Below are 23,263 nucleotides of genomic sequence, written 5' to 3'. Positions count from 1 at the left end.
CTTACCTTTGCAGCTCTCAACGGAACTTCAGCCTGTCCATACCCCTGCTTCATGTGGTGTTGCTGAGTATGTGTCTCATATCAGAACTTATGTATGTAGAGTTTGCTAGCTCATCCACGGTCATAATGACATATTGGTCTGATACAATCGTATATGCTTGCTATGTTCCTCAGCCCCGCAAAGTCATCGACACATGTTGAAAGCAAAGGTGCAAAGAGGAAACTTTTTGACGACCAGTCTACTCATAAGGAGGTTTGTCATCTTTGTATTCACAAGTCATTTCTTTTTTCCCCACTCAGGTTTACACCAAAGATGCTAATGCTAGAGTTGCATTCTCACACATGATAAATGTGAATACAAACTTCCTATTAACTATGCTCAGCAGCCTCTGTCGATGACGTCCTTTTCCTATAGGATCAAACAATATTCGCTCAATCTACTCATCAGAGTTCTCGCCAACTCACCATCGACGTCCAGATGACCGGACATGATAAGGATCCAGAGAAGCAACATTCTGAGGACCCCCTAGATAGCCGAGCAAAAAGGTATTCAGCAATAAACTGATCAATTAGAACATGAGGATATAGTCCTTCTGTGCAACTTCTCAGCAATCATAACTATGCTCTTCTTGCAGGCCACGACCTCAGGATGCTAAGCCTCATGGCAAGTCTGCTGGACGCAGATCCTCTTCAGATAGTCACAAAAACTGAAATAGGTTTCTAAATACATGCTGCCATAGTTTTAGAAAGACACCTTCGCCGCTCTTGTCATCAGCTCAGCCTATTTGTTTTTTGTGCAGTTTGCAACATCCCTTCGTGCATCGCCTTTTGCGTGGCCGCCACAGCGCCTACAGCCCAGCTCATCTTCAGCACTCTGTACATTGGTGTTTACAACGCCAGTTCGAACATTTGGTGCCTAGGTTGCTATACCGCCACATAAGACTATCTTTTGTATGCATAATCTGTCCGCTTATGCAGTTCATCATCAGCTTTCTTGTATAGTCTAGGATCAACTGTCTAATCTTATGGAACTACACCTCCTACCTGCTTCTAACTTTGTTGTAGCACACTACGTGCCAAACTATAAACTCTGTCTGACATATGGCATGCACTCCTGTAATATCTCTAAAACACTACCTTATGCTTCCACCTCAAAACATTGCCATCTTAATGGCATCCATCGATGTAATATAAGTAGATTTGCTACCTCTGCGTTACATTTACCGTTAATTACTATGCTTGCACTGTGGTCTACGTAAGCGTCGTTATCTACACGGTTTGATATCTATTTAATCACCAGCGCGCGGAGGCGCGCGTGATGCACTAGTATGCATTTATTTAGGGAGAGCAAGAGATTGTTGGGACGACTGACGTGGCCTAGCATCGTGCTGCTTGATCCTCCGACGTCTGGTTCAAAGCATGCGTCTGTGTTCCTCCTTCCGGGTGAGAATCTCCAGGACCACGCAGGACTCGGCCAGGGGTGTTTTGATCCAGTTTAGTCCCCCTGTATGTTCGATGCTAATTAGGAGGATTAAACTTGAACTAATTATAAAACCTAATTGCACAGGTATAGACTAATTTGTAAGACAAATGTATTAAACCTAATTAATTCATCATTAGCACATGCTTACTGTATCACCATATTGTCAAATTATGAATTAATTAGGTTTGATAGATTCGTCTTATAAATTAGTCTATATCTGTGCAATTAATTTTATTATTAGTCTATGTTTATTTAATACTAGGTAGCGTGCCCGTGCGTTGCTACGGGACAGCTAAACTTTTGTATAAAAACTCACACGATAATATAACAACACTATGAAATATTAACTCATCTTTCTAAAAAGCTAAAGATTTGGATGTCTATCTGCGAGAGATTTGCAAACATAGGACTCCATTTGTCATGCACCCGAGCGGCAGTCCCAAATATTCAATTTTCTCGTTTCAGGGAGGCCGGAACCGTTCGCGGAGGGATCCAATACGGAGGCGTGCAACGTTGATACCGTCCACCTCCAGGCTTTGAACCAGTCGCTGCGTACGCCCACCAAACAAAGTGTGTTTTTTATTACGGTGTAACAGGTAGCGGCGGCAACTGTTTTCATTTACGTTATCACTCCCAAAGTGGAACCAAACAGCACCCTAAAAAGAATATAAGGTCATCGTCTTTGCGGTGAATGATCACCACGCCCTGCGTTTATGTTGGTGGTTGATTGGTGGACCCTCTGGTGCCTCCAGCTCTCCGCACGGTTATCCCTGCGCTCCTTGCATTCCAGAACCTCTGTAATCAATAATAGCTTACAGAAATGCCTCTTGTGTTGGTTGGGTCACTACAAAAGAAAAGGGCATACACGAATATAGAATCAAGGACAATGCAGGTATACAAAAATCAAATGGCCAAAAATCACAGCATCTCTATTCTAAAAAAAACTTCAATCTTTTCATGAGCAAGTAACCAGAGAAAAAAGAGTTAACTACATCATAAACCAATGTGTGAAGAGCATGCAAATATGGCATATGTCAACCATTGGCCAAGGCAGCATCTTGTGATTGCTGACCCTTTCCACTGAGTTCGACAGGAACACTCGTTCAAAGTCTTCTAATAACCTCTAATATGTGGGAGTTTTGCAGTAACATGAAATTAAGTTTTCAGAAAATTGCAATCAGCAAAAGTACCAATCAGATCTCAATAGGTACAAGCAATAACCGAAAAGGAAAATGGTTGGGTTTCTTTTTAAAAAAAAGTGATGTTGCTTCTCACTGTTAGTTGTACAGAAGCAACGAACACACCAGGCATTGATACTTTTTGCTGAGTTGTCACATATAAGTAATGGCAGTGCTGCTTGTGTGTTTTTTTGTGATTAACAAGGCCCTGGTATCTCATGTTTCTCATAATGAGGTCTTGATAAATCTCTAATAAGTGAGTAGATAATTAATAGAAAGATTGTCCTGGAAGTTTTGCCTGTGCGACTAATAACTGAACTGTTAACTAAAGAACATAGTACATAAGTTTTTTTCCACCCTATGTCAATGTCAGTTGTTGCACAACATATTTTTTCTTTTCTTTTAAAAGGTCACCCTTGTAGATTTAAGGGGTGATAGGACCTAAACTACTGCCAAAATTACCTTAGTGGTGACCAAACCATGTTCAAATTTCTTCCGGTACAAGAAACTTTGTCATTCTCAGTTTTAGAAAAACCTTCCAGATGAAAGATATAGTCAAGGAACAAAAGCAATACATAGTAAGAAAACTAAGAAATTTCAGTTGGTATTGCGCAATGATTATGTTGTTGTTGTTGTTGATTGCGCAATGATTATGTATGATTTCTTGATCGTGATGCCCGCAGGAGAAAGATATATTAGAATTTCAGTTTATAATGCAACTGACTACACAAAAAAGTGAAACTGAAGTTCCAATATTTTACAGAAAATCTAGGAGTGGCTTCACCATAACTTCTTATGACCAGTATATAGGGAAGCAGAGCAAGTTTATCTACAAGTAATCAGTGGTCAGGTGTAGAAGCGGTGCACTTTTACCTACAGTAATTTAGTTAGCCAGGCACACATCAAGGGCTTTGTTATATCCCTATAACCTATATATACATCCTTCATGGCGAAACCTATATATGATCGGTGTACAGGAAGGACCGATAGTGTCGGTGCGGAAAGTGATCAACTAGTAAATATTTGTAGTTTTGCTGTACGTTGTGATCGGAGGTGGCCTAGCATATAATGACACAGGATTTATACTGGTTCAGGCAACATGCCCTACGTCCAGTCGGGGTCGGTCGGTGACTTTATTCCTGAGCCCAGGTGCTCAAAGTCTATAGTGGGGGTACAAACGAGAAGGAGGAAGAAGGGGGTGTACAAGAGGTTCGGTCGGCTCTGACCGGATGGGTCGCGGTCGGAACTTGGCGGTCCTGTGGTTGGGAGTATTGATGTCGATCTAGTGAGTCTGGGCTTGAAGAAGTCGATCTCCCCCGTTGGAGGGAGCACATCCCCTTTTATAGATGAAGGGGATGGCTCTATAAGTGAGGGGGAGAGAGTACAGATATTTCTAAGCCTTGCTGCCTATGGTGAAGTAAACTGGATAATGGTTGACGCCCCCAATACTGTCGGTGTCACTGTAGGATGTCAGACGTGTACGGAAGGTCGAGCTATCTTCTTCAGGAAGGATGACGCCGGTACCTGCAAAATATTTCTGGATGCCTAGTGGCATGTGAGGAGCTGTGCTATGTTCACCCGGTATGGCAAATCCTGAAGCCCATACCGCAATCGATGTCTAGAGACACGCGGAGGGGGCTTACCATATGGGAGTTTCTAGCGGCCCCTACAATACTTTGTGTCATGGTGGCTGCAGAGCACTGCTTCGTGCAGGGTATGGTCCCTGGTACAGTGGTGTTGACTTGTGAGCCATGCCTTGCCTTTCTCCGCACGCCTTCTAGTTCTTTCTGAGCGGGCGTCCCCGGTCGGATGGTCCCCAGTCGGAGAATAGTGATGGCGGTGTTTTTCTATGAATCCCGATCGGAGACACGGGGTCGGAGTCAGAGGCGGTCCTCGGGTCAGGTTTTCTGAGTGAAGGCCGTGCGGAGGCAGCCGGGGCCTGACGCTAGCGCTCCGATCGGAGAGGCCGTTCGGAGCTGGCCTGAGCCTGAGCCAGTGCTCCGGTCGGAGAGATGAGCCGAAGGCGGCCTGGGCCTGAAGCGAGTGCTCCGGTCTATTGGTTTTAGACTTTCGGGCTGGTCCAGAAGAAAGAAAGGTTGTTTTCCTAGGCCGAGCCCTGGCGTGGAAGCCGGTCCCCGAGGGACCCCGGGTTTATGAACCCGACAAGAGCCCCCGAGCCCTCGGGCGATTCGGGCAGAATCGTCCGAGGGATTTTTGTCTTGCCGGCGGGTGCGCGCGAGCGCACCTGCGGGTGTAGCCCTCGAGCCCCAGGCGGTTTGGGCCGAACCGATTGGGGGTGTTGTCTCAGCAGGCGTGTATGCATGTTTTTTAGTTTGAGACGGAATTTTGTTTAACCATGGCGTCATTACGCAGCCGAGGTGTTTTTAAGCGCGAGGATTGGATTGAGACAGAACTTAATGATCCTGGCGTCGGTGCGCGCCGGGGATCGGACGAGGAAGTTTTTAGTTTTTGAAACAAGCCCTGGCGTCGGTGCACGCCGTGAATGGAAATAACTTAGTTTCGGATGCAACAAAGTTCGATCTTTGGCGTCGGTGCGCGCTGTGGGATCGGGTAAGGTGGAGTCACGAGTAGACCCAGGCGTCGGTGCTCGCCATGGATCGAAAGAGTTAGTTTTAGTTAGTGAATCTGTCTGAAGCCGTTACGCGAGTTAAGGAGTCGCGGTCCCAAGCCGTAGCCGGATGTCGCCTATCCCGTCGACGCGAATTAAGGAGTCATGGACCCAAGCCGTAGCCGGATGTCGCCTATCCCGTCGACGCGAGTTAAGGAGTCACGGTCCCAAGCCGTAGCCGGATGTCGCCTATCCCGTCGACGCGAATTCGGAGTCGCAGTCCCATGGCGTTTAAACCCCCGAGCCTTGTTGGGCCTTCGTGGGGGCTGTGAGTCGTTTTTGTGCTACCCCATCCGGTTCCTCACAACCGGAGGGGCTGAGTTTTGTCGCCTGTCCCGATCACTCAGGCTCGAAGACTAGCTCGGTGAGCTCACTAACGGGTGTGATCGAGTGGAATCTGGGTCCATCGTTCGTGACGGGGTCGGCATAGCCCTTTTGTGACATTCCACTACTCCTTTACCTGCAGCCCGACAGATGCCTAAGTCGTTCCATAGACCGACCCATGTGGCCTGATGGCCTCCCCTCGATGGAGATTCTGTGGGCTTGGTGGGTTCAGGATCGAACGAGAAGGTTGAGATGACCCGGTTTGCCAGACCGGGCGAAGGCCGCACGGTGCTCATCTACGGTTTTCTCCCCTAGCTCTATTTGGTTGCTCATGTCGAATGAGGCAAGCCACCGCTTCGTGGCGCAACATGGAGCGTTTTGGTGCATTTCGCTGCACGTGCGATGCTTAGTTCCCGAGCCCCCGGGCGGTTCATGCCCTAACCGTCCGGGGGGTTCAGGCGTATGAGATGAATGCGCGTATGGATGTATGAATGATTTGTAATGAAATAGAGGGGCTTTGATGGTGTTTTACCTTGAAGACTGGAGCGACGGGGTTCGAAGAGCTCCAGTCGGAAACGCCCGTCCGAGACCTGCGCTAATCGTGGGTTAGCTCTCGTGTGAACAGTTTTGTATTTAATGAACACATGCTTACCTTGATGACCTGAGAGACGGGGTTCGGAGAGCTCCAGTCGGAAATGTCCGATCGGGACCCGTGCTCGTCATTCGAGACGGAGTCGGCATGGCCCGCATGGGGCGTCCCTTCGCTTCCTACCTGTATCTCAGGTGCTTATCCTGAGTGAATCGATCGACTCAGGAGGCCGGTTGATCTCTCCTGGGTGATTTGATCGACTCAGGGAGGTCTGGTGGTCTCTTCTGGCGAAGATTCCTCGCTCTTCCTTCTTCTTTCTCATCGAGTGTGCCTGTACGCTGCGGCGGTTCCTAAGTGAGAGGAAGAGTGAGCGAGGGGGAGGACTTACGGATCCTTTTGCAAACCCAAAGCGTGATGTTGGATTGGAGGTGAATGTCGCCCCGGTCTTGGCCGAGTCGGATGCCACGTCGTCGGGAAGTGAGCAGCTCGAGCCTTCGTCGGTTGCACTGTCGTCGGATGTCGCCAGGTGAAGGGGTCAAGATGGCGGACTAGAGGAGGGTGAATAGTCTTTTCTAAAATTAATTGCGTCGGCTAACTGAAACAAGTACGGAATTAAGACGGTCGGTCTAGCCAAGGCTACACCCCTCTATCTATGTTCTCTAGCACCTTTCAAAGATACTAATCAAGCAACAAAGGTGTCGGGCTAGCTAAAGCTCACCTAACCAATTCTAGGAGCAAGGTCACACAAACCTATGCCACTAGTACTTTAAGCAACAAGAAAGCTCCTACACATGCTAGTAAGCAAAAACACAGCCAACTAAGCTCACTAGCAATGCTCAATAACAAGGCAACTAATGCCAAATTAGAGAGCGTAAATACTTAGCTACACAAACTAAGTAATGTGACTAACAAGGTTACACAAACCAAATTAGCCACGCAAGGGAGCTACTTCTATGCTACACAAGCAAGAAGGTAATTAGCAAGCTACACAAGCTATCTAATTACAAGAGCAACTACACAAGCTTAATATGTATGAAAGTAATTGCAAGCTTGTGTAATAGGGATGCAAACCAACGGGAAGAACAAGGTTGACACGATGATTTTTCTCCCGAGGTTCACGTGTTTGCCAACACGCTAGTCTCTGTTGTGTCGACCGCTCACTTGGTGGTTCAGCGGCTAATTAGCATCACCCGCTAAGCCCGCATGTCGGGCGCCACAAGAACCTACCCCTTGAGTGAGGGTAGCTCAATGACACGCTTTACTAAAGTTGCTCTTTGCGACTCCCGCGGGGCGAGCACAAGTACCCCTCAAGCACTTCTCCGGAGCGCAGCACAAGCTTCTTGCGGGCTTCGACAGAGACCACCACCAAGCCGTCTAGGAGGTGGCAACCTCCAAGAGTAACGAGCACTACCGGCTTGCAACTCGATCACCTAGTGCCACTCGATGCAACCTCACGATGCAATCACACTAGAATCGCTCACTCATACAATCGGATGATCACTATCAAGTATGTGTGAGATAGAGGGCTCCTAAGCACTCTCAAGCATGGACACAAAGTCCCCCAAGGTGCTCAGCTCTTCAAAGCTACGGCCATGGCCGAAGGCCACTTCTATTTATAGCCCCAAGGGCTAAACTAGCCGTTACCCCTTCACTAGGCGTTTTTCGGGCCGACCGGACCCAGCACCAGACGCTGCACCAGACGTGCCGATCGCAAATACCGGACGCGTCCGGTCGCTATACCGGACGTGTCCGGTAGCTGCCTGACCACCACGTGTCCAATCGTTGCCTCCAACGGCTCTCTGACACGACGACCGGACGCTCAGCACAAACCGACTAGACGCTCGACCGCTGCGTCCGGTCGAGTCTAGTAAGCCTCCAGGGCCGACCGGACGCGACAGTTAGAAACCGACCGAACGCTGAGCCTCAGTGTCCGGTCGAGTCCAGTACCCACGGACGACCGGACGTGTCCGGTCACACCGGACCGGACGCTTCCAGCGTCCGATCGACCGCTCTGTCGAACACTGCCTTTTCTGCTTCACATCGGACGCGTCCGGTGTGGCGACCGGATGCCTCCGATCGCTGAGTACGCTGCCAAATACCGGACATGCCCGGTCACCATACCGGACGCGTCCGGTCACTCTGTAACCAACGGGACTCACTTGTTTTCATCACCAACTTCTTCTCCTTTGCAAATGTACCAACACCACCAAGTGTATACCATCATGTGTATGTGTGTTAGCATTTTCACAATCATTTTTCAAAGGATTAGCCACTCAACTTGCCACGCCACTCGATCCTAGCGACGATGCAAAGTTAGATCACTCGAGTGGCACTAGATGACCGATATGTAAACAAGTTTGTCCCTCTTGATAGTACGGCCATCTATCCTAAACCCGGTCATAAACTTCTCTACACACATATGACCGGTGAAATGAAATGCCCTAGGTTATACCTTTGCCTTGCGCATTCCATTCCATCTCCTCCAATGTTGATGCAACACATGCACCAACATGATCAACAATGATATGATCCACTTTATATCATCACGTGATCATATTGGTTCATCGATCTTGACTTTACTTGCTCTTCACCATTGCCATCGTCCATCAACGCCAAGTCTTGCTCAAGCTTCACCACCACGCGGTCCATCACTCCAAAGCCTTCGACTTGTCCTTCACGCTTGCAACCGGTCCATCAAGCAAGTCTTGTCTTGATCTTCTCCACCTTGATCACATGACTCAATGTCATGTCTCATATGCATTTAAGCTCCTTCATCATCACATGTGTGAGCTTTATAACATCTCCAAGCCATTTGCACCTTCATAGCACACACATGTACCTGTGGACTAATCACATGTGTATCTCAAATAAACACAATTAGTCCACCTAGGTTGTCACTCAATTACCAAAACCACACAAGGACCTTTCACCAGGCCACCCCAGTAGCATGTAAAAATAATAGTAGTTTAGTGGAAGCGGATAGTTTTAAATTTGTGGGGGAAGCCCCCGTATAAAACGTTCGTGTACTTAACAGTTTATAATGGCATTTTGTTTTCTGTGATGGAGTCATTCCATTTGGGGAAGCTTGTTCCCTTCCGTTCCTTAGTTTCTCCTTAGCATAATTTTGTTTTAAATTTCTTTCTATTTCGTACCTGCCCATTTGTTCCATAGGTCGCAACTTTGCGAGCCCAGGGCGTGGCCCGCGAGGCTCGACCGGTTGTAGCCGTAGGAAAAGGCAGGGTGCAATCAGTCGGAATGTTCTAAAGCAAAGTTACGTAAGGTAAAACAAAGGAACAAACTACCCCCTCTTTAGGGTAGGAAGGAATTTTCCATACAGCAGTAAACAAAACAGAGAGGTAGTACTCAATATCTGTATATTTATGGAGCCCCCGAGCGACCCGGGTTGAAAGCGTTCGGGCGGGGGCGCTCTTACAGGAGCATGTGCTTTAATTGAAGGTGTTTAGACCGGTTTCTAAGGGGAAAACGATGTAGCTGTTCAATGTTCCAAGTGTTGTTGAGAACATTGTCATTGTTGTCCTCCAGTCGGTAGGTGCTCGGTCGGATTACTTCGGTTACCGTATAGGGTCCTTCCCAGGGTGGAGAGAGCTTGTGTTTTTCCTTTGTAGATTGGGTCCTTCGTAGCACGAGATCACCGACTTCGAGAATTCTTCCTCTGATCTTCCTTTCGTGGTACCTGCGGAGGGTCTATTGATAGCGAGCGGAGCGGATGACGGTTGTCTCACGGGCCTCTTCGAGCAGGTCGACTGTGTCTTGTTGAGCCGCCGAGGCTCGGTCATGGTCGAAACCTTTTACTCTCGGTGCGCCGTGGTCGAGGTCGGAGGGCAACACAGCTTCTGCTCCGTAGGCCAGGAAGAAAGGTGTGAATCCCATGGATCGGTTTGGTGACGTTCTTAGGCTCCAGAGGATCGCTGGGACCTCTACAACCCATCGCCCGGTGTGTTTGTTGAGTCGGTCGAAGATGCGCGTTTTGAGTCCTTGGAGGACCATGCCGTTGGCGTGTTCGACCTGACCGTTAGTTCGTGGATGTCTGACCGAAGCCCAATCGATTCTGATGTTGTATCCATTGCTGAAGTCTTGGAACTTCTTCCCGGTGAAGTTAGTCCCGTGGTCAGTGATAATACAGTTAGGAACGCCAAATCAGTAGATGATGTCAAGGAAGAATTTGACCGCCTCTTCCGAGCGGAGATTGGTGATGGGCTTGGCCTCGATCCATTTGGTAAACTTGTCGACTGCTACGAGTAGGTGAGTAAAACCGCTTGGACCTTTCTTGAGAGGTCCTACCATGTCGAGGCCCCAGACCGCGAATGGACAGGTGATTGGGATGGTTTCGAGCTCTTGTGCTGGCAAATGGGTTTGCCGAGCGTAGAACTGGCATCCTTCGCACCTGCGGACGACCTCCTCTGCATCTCGTAGTGCGGTGGGCCAGTAAAAACCTTGGCGAAAGGTTTTTTCCGACCAGGGACCTTGGGGCCGCATGATGCCCGCAGATCCTGGAATGGACCTCGAGGAGGATCTGTTTTCCTCGGCTAGCGAGGACGCACTTCATGAGTACTCTTGACGGACTCCATTTATAGAGTTTGTTACCGAGCACGACGAAGGTCTTGGCGCGTTGAGCGATTCATCGGGCTTCGGTTCTTTCATGTGGGAGAACCTCCTCGAGGAGGTAGGCGAGTAGCGGTGCTCGCCAATCGGTTTGATCGAGTGCCAATACAGCGACGTCCGCGGGTGACATCGTTATAGAGGTACTGGGGTAAGAGCCCCCGAGCGCCGGCTGGCTGTCGGGGTGTGTCTGGGTCAGACCTTCCAGGATGCGGGCAAATGGCTCGTGGGCGTCGTTGATGAAGACTCCGCTCGGGGGCGGATCTCGCCTGGCGGCCAGTTTTACGAGGAAATCGGCGGCGTCATTGTCCCTTCGAGGGACGTGATGCAGTTCGATTCCCTGGAATTTGTCCTCGAGCTTACGCATCTCTTGGTAGTATGATGTCATGAGGGGACTTTTGCAGGAGGATTCCTTCATGACCTGATCAATGACTAGTTCCGAGTCATCGCTGACGTACAGTCGCGTAGCACCGAGCTTGATGGCGATGCGTAGTCCGTTGATAAGGGCCTCGTATTCTGCGGCATTGTTTGAAGCCGAAAAGTGGAGGCAGATGGCGTAGCGGAGCCTACTCCCATCTGGGGAGATCAGAACTACTCTAGCCCCCGAGCCGGGCGCCATTATGGACCCATCGAAGTACATTGTCCAGTACTCGTGGGAGACGTCCTGGGCCGGTAGCTGGACCTCCGTCCATTCGGCGACAAAGTCCACGAGAGCCTGAGACTTAATCGTGGTGTGGGGGGTATACCTGATGTCATGGCCCATGAGTTCAAGGGCCCACTTAGAGATTCGTCCCGCGACATCACGATTGCGGATGATGTCTCCGAGTGGGTATGAAGTGACGACTGTGACTTCGTGGTCGGTGAAGTAGTGTAGGAGCTTCCTAGCGGCCATTAACACGACGTACAGGAGTTTCTGCACCTGGGGGTACTGGACCTTGGGGTCGGTAAGCACTTCTCCGACGAAGTATACAGGTCGCTGCACTTTGAGCTGGTGTCCCGGTTCCTCCCTCTCTACGACCAGGGCGGCGCTCACCACATGGTTACTTGCCGTGACATAGAGGAGGGGTTCTCCCCGCTTGGGAGCGACGAGGACTAGGGACGTCGTTAGGAATGTTTTGAGGCTTTCGAGAGCCTGCTGGGCTTTCTCAGTCCAGACGAAGGCGTCCGTCTTTTTGAGGAGCTTGTAGAGCAGCATCCCCCGTTCACCGAGCCAGGAGATGAAGCGGCTTAAGGCAGCCAGGCAACCGGTGAGTCTCTGCACGCCCTTGATGTTGCGTATGGGGCCCATGTTGGAGATGGCCGTGATCTTTTTAGGGTTGGCTTCGATGCCGCGCTCGGATACAATGTATCCTAGCAGTTTCCCCTTTGGAACCCTGAAAACACACTTTTCGGGATTCAGCTTGATGTTGAACCTTCGGAGGTTCGCGAACGTCGCGGCCAAGTTTGCGATCAGGTCACAAGCTTGAGCCGTTTTGACCACTATGTCATCAACATAGACGGCGATCGTTGGTTTTGGCCGCTCGGCCTGATCGGGCTGGTCGAGCGGGTCGATTTGGTTGGCGAAGCATTGCTGCATGCACCTTTGGTAGGTGGCGCCAGCGTTCTTCAGGCTGAAAGGCATGGTTACGTAGTAGTACGAACCATACGGGGTGATGAACGAGATTGCGAGCTAATTGGACTCTTTCATCGCGATCTAGTGATAGCCTGAGTAGGCATCCAGAAAGGAGAGGATTTCGCAACCCGAGGTGGAGTCAATTATCTAGTCTATGCGTGGTAATGGGAAATGATCCTTTGGGCACGCTTTGTTGAGTCCAGTATAATCGACGCACATTCTCCACTTCTCGGTCTTTTTTCTAACCAGGACGGGATTGGCAAGCCAGTCGGAATGGAAGACCTCCTTGATGAACCCGGCTGCCAGGAGTTTGGCGATTTCCTCGCCTATAGCCCTGTGCCTTTCATCATCGAAGCAACGCATGCGTTGTTTGGCGGGTTTAGAGCATGGGGTAAGGCGTAGTGCATGCTCGGCAACCTCCCGGGGTATCCCTGGCATATCAGACGGCCGCCATGCGAAGACATCGCGGTTGTTGCGCAGGAAGTCAACGAGCTCGCTTTCCTATTTGGCCAGAAGCTGGGTCCTGACCCGGATTGTCTTGGTTGGGTTGGTGGGATCGACACCCACCGCCTTGGTTTCCTCGAGCGGGCGGAAGGCCGTCGAGGAGGTTGGTTTGTTGCAGTCTGGGACTGCAGGGGTTGACGACTCCCCGAGCTGTAGGAGCTCAGACGAGTTGACGACCATGGTGGCGAGCTCGTAGTGCTCGCGATCACACTCGAAGGCGTGTGAACTGTGATGATACCGTTTGGTCCCAGCATCTTTAGCTTAAGGTAGGTGTAGTTGGGGATCGCCATGAATCTTGCGTAGCATGGCCACCCCAAAATGGTATGGTAGGACCCCGGAAAGTCTACCACTTCGAAGGTGAGGACCTCTGAGCGGAAGTTAGCTCGGCTGCCGAATGTGACGGGCAGATCGATCTGTCCGAGCGGGTATGCCTGCGCTCCTGGGATTACCCCATGGAAGGGGGAGCCCGTCGGGCGGAGCTCTGATTGAGGGATGCGCATGGCATCGAGGGTGTCGACGTACAGGATGTTGAGACCGCTGCCCCCGTCCATTAGCACCTTGGTGAGGCGTTTCTTGCGGACAATGGGGTCAACGACGAGCGGGTAATGTTCTGGTCTCGCGACGTAGGAGGGATGGTCCCTCTGATCAAAGGTGATTGGGGATTCCGACCAGCTAAGAAAAGAGGGGACGGTCGTTTCAGCGACGCATGCCTCCCTGTAGTGTACCTTGTGCTGGCGTTTGGACCAGATGGCGTCCGATCCGCCAAAGATCATGATGCACTCATCGGGTTTAGGGAAACCATCCCCGTCCTTGCCTGCCGCGCCACCCCTCCTAACTGCTGGCTCCTTGCCGTCCCCCTCCTTTGGCGCGCCGGCCTGTCGGAGGAAACGTTTGAGGAGCTCGCACTCCTTGTAGAGGTGTTTGACAGGATAGGCGTGATTGGGGCACGGACCATCCATGAATTTGTTGAAGTGGTCAGGTAGTCCCTGTTGGGGCTGCCTGGGTGCGCGATCAGCTGCGGCGATCAACGTGGTATCGTCCGTCCGGCGCCGATCCTTCCTGTTCTTTTTGCCCCTCTGAGTGGAGGGGCCTTCGTTCGGATCTGCGCACTTAGGCTTGCCTTTGTCCTGGCCTCCGCCGAAGACTGCTCCGACTGCCTCCTCGCCGGAGGCGTGGTTGGTGGCCACATCGAGTAGATCGCGGGTGGTGCGGGGTTTTAGGCAACCAAGCTTGTGGATCAGGGACTCGCAGTTTGTCCCGGAGAGGAAGGCACTGATGACGTCTGCGTCGACGACATCAGGGAGGGAGTTACAACGTTGGGAAAACCTGCGGATGTAATCCCGCAGGGATTCGCCGGGCTCCTGCTGGCAGCTCTTGAAGTCCCAATAGTTTCCCGGGCGGACGTATGTCCCTTGGAAATTCCCGATGAAGACCCTCTTGAGGTCTGCCCAATCGCGGATACTGTCGTGTGGAAGGAATTCGAGCCATGCCCGAACATGCTCCCCTACGCAAATGGGAAGATATTGGATGATGAAAAAGTCATCATCCACTCCTCCGGCTCGACAGGCGAGCCGGAAGTCTTCAAGCCAAATGCCTGGGTTTATCTCCCCGGTGTATTTGGTGATGTTGGTGGGAGGCCGGAAACGCTGCGGAAACGACGCTCTCCGGATGCGCCGGCTGAAGGCCCGTGGCCCCGGGCCCTCAGGGCTGGGGCTCCGATCATTTGGCCGGCGATCGCGCCTGGGGTGCGTTTCTCCGCTTCCCTCGATGATTCGGTCAGGGTCCATTTCGCCTGTTGCCGTATGGCGGACGTCGTTACCGTGTTGGGCTCGACGACGGTTGCCAGCGACGCTACAAGCATCCTGGTGCGGTCGGTGTGGAGCAGGCGCCTGGTTGGACCGTGGCGCGGTTGCCACTCCCCGAGCCGAGCCTGCTGCGGTGGCGAGCGAACAGATCGATCCGGCTGGTGCGTCCCCATCCCCCTAGTGGGGAGAGAGGGCGAGGGTCGAAGTCACGATGCGGAGCTTTCCACCTGTTGGACGGAGGCGGCCTCTACTAGAACCCAGAGGTTCTGGTAGACTGCCCGCTCCTGAGGGTCGACGGGCTCGGGAACACCGCGGAGAAGCATTGCTGCAGCAGCGATATTCTGGCCGGCCCGGGCGAATTGTGGGACATCATTCCCTTCGCTCACGATGTCATGCTGAACCTGACGAGCGCGACCCCAGGCGCTACCCGCCCGGCCAGGCGCGTGGGGCGCAACGTGCTGTACCGACGGCGCCGATGTAGACGGCGGCTGATTCTGTCGTCGTTGTCGTAATTCCTCAGCGTACGCTTGCGCAGACGCGAGGGCTCCCGCACGTGGGTCCGGAGGGGTGTGGGTCTGCATAGACTCCACAACCACCGACGGTTGTCGCGGAGCGTCCGCCATAGCGCAATCTCGGGATGGATAGTGGCGGGGTGCCACGTCACCGATGCTTGAACCGTCGCTCTTGCCATCATCATCCGGAAGTTTGTGAGGAATAGCAGGAACGAAGCCCACTACTCCCACGAACTCGGACGTGAGGAGGCACTGTGCCAGCATCCCTCGGAGCCCCCGAGCGTAGGCGTCCGCGGAGGACACAAGGCCATAGGGGAACCGATCGTATGACGTTTGTGGCATGGGTGGTATATTTCCTCCAGGTGACTGGTGAGAGATAGTAAATAAAGAGTGAGTAGCACACATATTACTTACAGTGGGGTTTGAGCAGAGAGTTTGCTCGGAATGAAGCGCAGATGTCGCGCCGTCGAAGTCGCGCATCCCAGAGTCGATGGAGGATGTTCCTCCGATGGGTGGCGGGTCGCGGGCCTCCTCGCGGAGGTGGAGTATGCCGAGCCGATCGGCGACGAAGTCTAGGCTCCCGAAGCGAAAGGCTTGGAATGGCTCGAAGACAGGTGGAACCCGCATCTCGGCGGGCGAGACCGCGGGGAACTCCAGCGAGCCGAAACGAATCGTATCATCGGAGCCCGCCACGGTGGGAGTGGTGGAAAAATGGGCCATCCGATGACCAAAAAAGTGTTGAACGTACAGTGTCTTCCCCACGGACGGCGCCAACTGTCAGTGCAGAAAGTGACCAACTAGTAAATATTTGTAGTTTTGCTGTACGTTGTGATCGGAGGTGGCCTAGCACACAATGACACATGATTTATACTGGTTCAGGCAACGTGCCCTACGTCCAGTCGGGGTCGGTCGGCGACTTTATTCCTGAGCCCAGGTGCTCAAAGTCTGTAGTGGGGGTACAAACGAGAAGGAGGAAGAAGGGGGTGTACAAGAGGTTCGGTCGGCTCCGACCGGAAGGGTCGCGGTCGGAACTTGGCGGTCTTGTGGTTGGGAGTGTTGATGTCGATCTAGTGAGTCTGGGCTTGAAGAAGTTAATCTCCCCCGTTGGAGGGAGTGCATCCCCTTTTATAGATGAAGAGGATGGCTCTATAGGTGAGGGAGAGAGAGTACAAATATTTCTAAGCCTTGCTGCCTACGGAGATGTAAACTGGATAATGGTTGATGCCCCCCAATACTGTCGGTGTCGCTATAGGATGTCAGACGTGTATGGAAAGCTATCTTCTTCAGGAAGGATGACGCCGGTACCTGCAAAATACTTCTGGATGCCTAGTGGCATGTGAGGAGCTATGCTATGTTCACCTAGTATGGCAAATCCTGGAGCCCATACCGCAATCGGTGTCTAGAGACACGCGGAGGGGGCTTACTATATGGGAGTTTCTAGCGGCCCCTACAATACTTTGTGTCAGGATGGCTGCAGAGCACTGCTTCATGCAGGGTATGGTCCCTGGTACAGTGGTGTTGACTTGTAAGCCATGCCTTGCCTTTCTCCGCACGCCTTCTGGTTCTTTCCGAGCGGGCGTCCCCGGTCGGATGGTCCCCAGTCGGTTCTGGCGCGCCAGTCGAAGAATAGTGATGGCGGTGTTTTTCTATGAATCCCGGTCGGAGACACGGGGTCGGAGTCGGAGGCGGTCCTCGGGTCAGGTTTTCCGAGTGGAGGCCATGTGGAGGCAGCCGGGGCCTGACGCTAGCGCTCCGATCGGAGAGGCCGTTCGGAGCTGGCCTAAGCCTAAGCCAGTGCTCCGGTCGAAGAGATGAGCCGAAGGCGGCCTGAGCCTAAAGCGAGTGCTCCAGTCTGTTGGTTTTAGACTTTCGGGCTGGTCCAAAAGAAAGAAAGACCGTTTTCCTGGGCTGAGCCCTGGAGTGGAAGCCAGGTTTATGAACCTGACAGATAGTATATTATTATAGTTTCTGGTGTAGTCTTGCAAGTCTCAGCTAAAAACTACAATAAAAAAAACTCTTCTAAATCTAATATTGTAGCTGATAGCAGTAAATTCAGTCCCTCAATCTAACCAAAGTGATGGTTTAGAAACACACTTTAACCAACGTGAGGAAATTATATGCCTAAGATCAACAAATGTACTCACGTGAAAATTGAATCATAACCCCAAATAGCTCTGTATTGAGTCATATATAGTACCAGATCACGACACTTTGGGGAGTCACCACCAACATTACCTAAAGCCATGGAGTCGACGTCGCACTTGTTGCGAACATTGGAACCCCTGCATATCTTGTAGTATCCGTTCTCCCCCCAGTTCTCACCCCACGAGTTCTTGATGATCCAGTAAGGCTTGTCCTTCAGGCGGATGGGGGCAAAACCAGCTGCGCCATAGCCGACAAGGAGAACACCATGGTCAAGGGTTCTGCCACAGATGTATGGACATGACACACCTCCGATGTATGTCTGCATGTAGGCAGCATTGATGCCGACTGCATGGAACAGAAAAACGTGCATCAGTGATTTCATTACTAGTGTTTTTGTTAGCACATCTTTCGTTACCAGGTTCTTAGGCAAATCAAGATTGTTAGTTCGTTAGGACAATTAGTTAGTTTGTTAGGTATGACTATAAAAGCCCAGCCGCACCATCAGCTCGAGGCATGCAAGGAGGGTGACTTAGCTGGTTCTTCTTGCTATCCCATCTATCCCTTGTCAATCTGTATCTAAGATAAACTCAATCTCATTAAGTTCTGAAACTACATTTTCATATGAATCGATTTGTTTTTTGTAGAAAAAAAATAAATGCAAACAGTACATAAATTACTTTTATTAAGACAATAAGACAAATGTTCAACTTGCTTGTACAATATTTCAGTTGCTTAAGAGAGATAATTAGTAATTAGGGGTTGTTGATACCTAACTTTGTCATCCTATCTAGAAGGTTTGTGGATACGATTCATGAAGACTCGTCATGTTCTTAGTGCCTTAGTGGTTTTCATAGTAACTGACTGGTTGAAGTGCACATTTCCTGCTATGAACAAACTGCATTAGGAGAATGAATATAAGAGCAACACTGTCCTTTGGAAATGAAGACATATTAGATGCAGTTAGTGAGTAAAGGTAAAGAACAAAGTGGAGGCTTGAAAGGTAAACTATTAATATCTTTCATATATTCTTTTAGTTCTACAAGTTTTTATATGAACACCGAATAATTTGCTGCTTATCTGTGCTATTGACTTATTGCCTCATATATAGTTGTGGGTATAACAAATGAAAAAGGAACACAAAACCTGAAGTTGATTTCCTTGGCAACATAAAAAGGAAATAACAAAATGCACTTGAAAAACATATATGTATGAATGGAGTGGATTTCAGAAGCTTGTGCGGCAAAACATGGTAGTATGAATAAAAAACCCTCAGATAATAGTTCTTGGATTTCAACAGAAGGAATATAAGCTACCTGAATCTATGCTGACTGCAAAGCATATAAGTGAAAACATAAATACCCTTAATTGGAAACAGCCGATGCAAGTTCTCCTAGTATTTACAGAAATCAGGGGCAGACAGATAGGGCCACATGATGATGATCACGTTTGCTTCAAACAGGGCTATGGAAACAGAGAACTTCTGCCTCTAATGGAGGTACAGGAGCAGAGAATAGTCTCTTTGGGATTGATTAATCAATGTGCAAAGGTTCTTATCATCACAGACCGCTGGCCAAATTATATATAGAAAGAGAGAAGCATGGACATGTTAGGGAATAAGTGGATCACAGTGAATCACTACTCACTTGCAAAGAGGAACCAGACAACTACTTCATTTCTAATACTATCCCCATTTCTAATAGTATCAATTGATATGCATGGGTCGAGTAATGCCAACTGGTATTACTTCAAAAACGTACTCAATAGCCAAATCATAAAAGGTCAAAATGCTACCGGTGCTACTAATAGTCTGCTATTATTTTAAAGTGAGGTCCAATAAACTGTACTTCCATGCAAACTGTCACATGCAAAGAGTAGGAAGACATGCTCAGAAACCACTATAACGCATGGTGATACTTGACTGTTGGGTAACTGAGAATAAAACAGTCACATTAGATTGATTGTTGTGCATAAATAAGACAGGATATAAGCGGATAGGAAACTACTATAACGAAGAAAGAAGAACATCAATACATTAGTTACACGTCGACACTGTTATTTTGATGGAGGCCACATACCTAAGCCCATGGTACCTTGTAACCACCAAAAAATTTACGTCGCAGGCCTACATAAATCATAAAGTCATCAACAATTATGTACTTGAAAGGCGACATACGGAAAATTAGTTCTAATATTTTGAACAAAAAGGAGAAAAGTATCAAATCCAATACTAAGGTTGCAGTTGCCTATTTCTAAACTAAAGCACATCATGGAGCTGGATACAGAGTAAAGAAGCACTGAATTAAATAACATATATATGCACCTCAGTTGTGGGATGCCGCTCGCGTGAGGGCAGGCTGCGCTGCCCGCCGGGCCCCCCTGTCCACGCGAGGGATTGAAATTTGGGGGGGGGGGGGGGGGGGGGGGGGGGGGGAGAAGGTACACTGTAGCTCATTCTAATGCATTTATAGTTTTGATTTCTGACAATCCTTCCCCTCTCCTTTGTTATTCTTCTTCATTTCTTTTCTTTTTCGAGAATGTCATAGAACATTGGATTATCATGCCATGTCATTGTTGGAAGTTACTGGAGTTCACTTTGTGTATATGATCAGCAAGGCACACAATGTGACTTCACGTAATTATAAAAATAATAATATTGAGCTATAAGAGCATCCAAAAATATAGCAACGCTCGGTATTGATGAATATGGTGAGCTGAACACAATCTAATTTGGTAAAAGGCATTCATTATACAGTTTGCATCAATCTCCTCTCAAGTAAGGATTAGTGTTACATAATTTCCCTTGATGCAATTTAGAGATTGTCTCATTAAAGCGGCTATCAAGCTCTTGGAATAGCCAATATATAACTTCATTGGGACATATGCATCTTCTATTTCCAATCAAGCAATATAATGCATATTTCCAACTTCACAAAGACAGAAAGCTAAAAACACACAAAATACACCAAAAGAGTATGATATTGATTATTGTGCTACAAATCAACACCGGCAAAATGCTAAGAAATTGAAATATGCGCTTCATCCTGAATTGGGTGGCCATCATCCTGCCGCACCAAGAGTGCGCAGAATTCACTAAGAGGCCATCATTTTGGATAGTGGACTCCCCCATGGCATATGCATGATGCTATCATTGTCGTTGAATTAGTTATGGTAATGGGCATCACGCTAGGTACAGAAAAGCTAATCCGTTGAATTAGTTATGGCAATGGGAGACATCACACCAGTTTGAAGGGGGAAAATCAATTAGAGAATGAAAGTGAACTGCAACACACCTGCTATGGTTGCGACAAACTGACTTTAAAATGATGCAGCCAAACCACACACCTGCTATTCAGGTTTACAGCCTAGCGCGGCAGCAGGGCTTTAATCGGATTGAATCGTGCATCCATCCCACCCTCAGCTTACACTAACCAAACAATCCTAGCATACTCCAAAACCACACAACAGGCATACTCCAAAACCACTCAAACTGTATGCAACAGAACATCTGCTATATTATCTGCTATATATCTGAAAGCTCTATATTATCCGCTATATATATCTGAAAGCTCCAACATGTATTCTGAACAAGAACATTCATGAACAAGATAGGCCTGAACAAGCAAACCTGTTGGTCCATACTTGAACAAGAACTCAATTTCGTTAACAAAATTAAAGGGGAAAAAGGTCAAAGCTTTACCGTGGACCGAACAGGTCCACGCCGACCTCCTCCATGGACACGTCCAGACCGTTGTTCGGCAGGTCATACAGAGGTGGGGCATTCTTCACCTGCTGCGAGGGTGGAGGAGGGGGCGCTCCTCTCCTCCGAATCGCTCCACGAGCATCAGTTAGCGACCAGGCTTCACACCTCCCTCGCGTCCATCCGCCGACCGAGAGGAAATGGGGGTGGTTTTTTTACCTTTGAAATCAAATTACCTTTGAAATCAAATCACGCGGAAAACCGGATCAATACCCCCATCCAGGGCCCAAATCTGAGAAGCAGGAATCCGCAGGACCAGAGATCCGGTCCGGCCGAGAGAGGAGCACGTACCTACGCAGGTCCAAGAAACCCGCAGCTCAAATCGACGAACCGCCTCCACCATCCAGCCGAACGACGGCCCAAGGATCCCTCCCTCCCTCTCTTACTCCTGCTGCGGTGCGTTGCAATCAAATCAAATGAAGAAAAAAAAACAAACGTAGTCCAATCGGCGGGCGGGGGCTCGTCGCAGTGGATGGATGAGCACAGCTGGTGGGGGAGGTGGGAAGGGGGGAGACGGTAACGGAGGTGGGGAGGGTTAAAGGGGGAGGCGCCGGTGGGGGCGAGTTTCCTTTTGCACAGGCGGACAGAGCGTCGAGGTGGAAAAAAATCGCCCGCGGATTGGGGCAGGATGCATCGCCGCCGGGGGTTCCATCCGCACGGTGTGGGACGCGCCGCCATCGAGGGGCCGGATGGGATGGCCCATGGCGGCGAGGAGGCGCCACTGCCTTGCGCTGCCGCCTGCAGAGAAAAAGGGGCGTCGCCACCGGGCCTCATGCGCCGATCCGCATGGAGGTGGGGGTGGCCGGTGGGGGCGGGATGCGGATGGCGCGAGGGGGCGCGACGGGGAGATGGGAGGGGAGGCGGCAGGAGGCAGGGAGAGGACGCAGCGAGACGACGGCGAAGCGCGATGGGCTCGGGCGGCGGCGGTGCTGCCTGATGCGGGCGGGCACGGGCGCAGGGTGGGCGCGATGGGGGCGCGGTGGCGAGCGACGTTTTTTTTTTTTTTAAGGGAGACGGGCGTAGGGGGCGCGGAGAAAGATCGCACGGACGACACGCAGAACAACGAATGTCGCACCAAAAAAAATATCCATATTTTCTTTTTTTAGTTGTACAGGAGACTTCTTGTTGTTGTCCAAACGTTCGACCGGGACAAAGTTTTGTCCAAAAACCCGTGCCTGAGGAACACCGACGGCTTGGGGACGTACACAAGGAAACCATCGACGTGGACGACTTGGGTCTTGTTTAGATGCCACCAAAATTCCAAGTTTTTTCACTTTCTCTCCATCACATCAATTTTTAGCCGCTTGCATGGAGTATTAAATGTAGGTAAAAAAATAACTAATTACACAGTTTAGTTGGAAATCACGAGATGAATCTTTTGAGCCTAGTTGGTCCACGATTGGACAATATTTGTCAAATAAGACGAAAGTGGTACTATTCATCGGGTTGAAATTTTTTCAGCATCTAAACGAGGCCTTGAGGGAACTGGGCCGGGTAGTACACCGCACGGGGCACTCGGCCTCCTGAAGGCCATCTGCAAGCGGGTCGCCACCGTGGCCCTTGCCGTTTAATTTGCAGGTAGCGGGCCTTCGATCCGTACAACTGTTGACTTCCATTGAACTAGCGTTGTGGCTTATAAATCGTATTTTTTTAGTCAATGAATAATATTTTTTTCTCGTAACAAATCAGTCAATAATAAACTTATCAGTCAAACGGACATATGTGTGCTCATCTGTTTCGCATTTGCATATATTATACATTATCAAACAGCAACACCTACTGTTTCTAGCGTATGAATTTTGTGTCTCCGGTACGCGTAATTTGTAGGGTCAGCAACGGGCGCTGTAATCTGGAGGTAGTGTCTAGTATTTTCTACCGTATGTGTTTCTGCAAAGTCCAGCCAGCATGACAGTGCGGCAAGCAGAGTACTCCGTAGTATGCGCTAACAGGCTACCGCAGGACGTGCCGCTGGCCGCAGGTGCACCGTGCCTGCATTTCTATCGTGATTCTGTCCATCTATGATCTATCTTGGCTGGAACTCCGACACGGACATCCCGTTCAAAGAGAACGCAGCAGCAGACGACACGTTACCCCGCTCATCCGAGC

General features: G+C 49.9%; 1 protein-coding gene across 13 annotated transcripts; it reads right to left on the bottom strand.

Annotated features, from left to right (window-relative positions):
* Positions 1-1,878: 1,878 nt before the first annotated feature.
* Positions 1,879-22,164, bottom strand: LOC136545274 (cysteine proteinase-like). Of its 13 annotated transcripts, XM_066538006.1 has the most exons (7): positions 21,449-22,164; positions 19,899-21,316; positions 19,721-19,765; positions 19,476-19,522; positions 17,900-17,976; positions 17,491-17,745; positions 1,879-2,326 (listed from the first exon to the last, which is right to left on the bottom strand). In XM_066538006.1, exons 2-7 carry the CDS (start codon positions 19,914-19,916, stop codon positions 2,295-2,297), a joined length of 474 nt encoding a protein of 157 aa, XP_066394103.1. In that variant the 5' UTR covers positions 19,917-21,316; positions 21,449-22,164; the 3' UTR covers positions 1,879-2,294. The 13 variants fall into 13 exon arrangements, with proteins under 13 accessions (XP_066394103.1, XP_066393721.1, XP_066393552.1 ...); XM_066537624.1 differs by lacking the exons at positions 1,879-2,326; positions 19,721-19,765 and having other exon boundaries at positions 12,728-17,745; positions 18,170-19,522; positions 21,098-21,316; XM_066537455.1 differs by lacking the exons at positions 1,879-2,326; positions 19,721-19,765 and having other exon boundaries at positions 12,728-17,745; positions 17,900-19,522; positions 21,098-21,316.
* Between the last annotated feature and the right edge of the window lie 1,099 nt (positions 22,165-23,263).

This window comes from Miscanthus floridulus, chromosome 1 (assembly GCF_019320115.1).
Source record: "Miscanthus floridulus cultivar M001 chromosome 1, ASM1932011v1, whole genome shotgun sequence".
Classification (NCBI taxonomy): domain Eukaryota; kingdom Viridiplantae; phylum Streptophyta; class Magnoliopsida; order Poales; family Poaceae; genus Miscanthus; species Miscanthus floridulus.
The sequence above is the reverse complement of the archived record's forward strand: the minus strand, read 5'-3'. Positions and strand labels throughout refer to the sequence as shown.

What these genes read in the sequence shown, in the direction of transcription:
- LOC136545274 (XM_066537333.1), bottom strand. Translation starts at nt 14,725, where the DNA reads ATGGACCCTGACCGAATCATCGAGGGAAGCGGAGAAACGCACCCCAGG.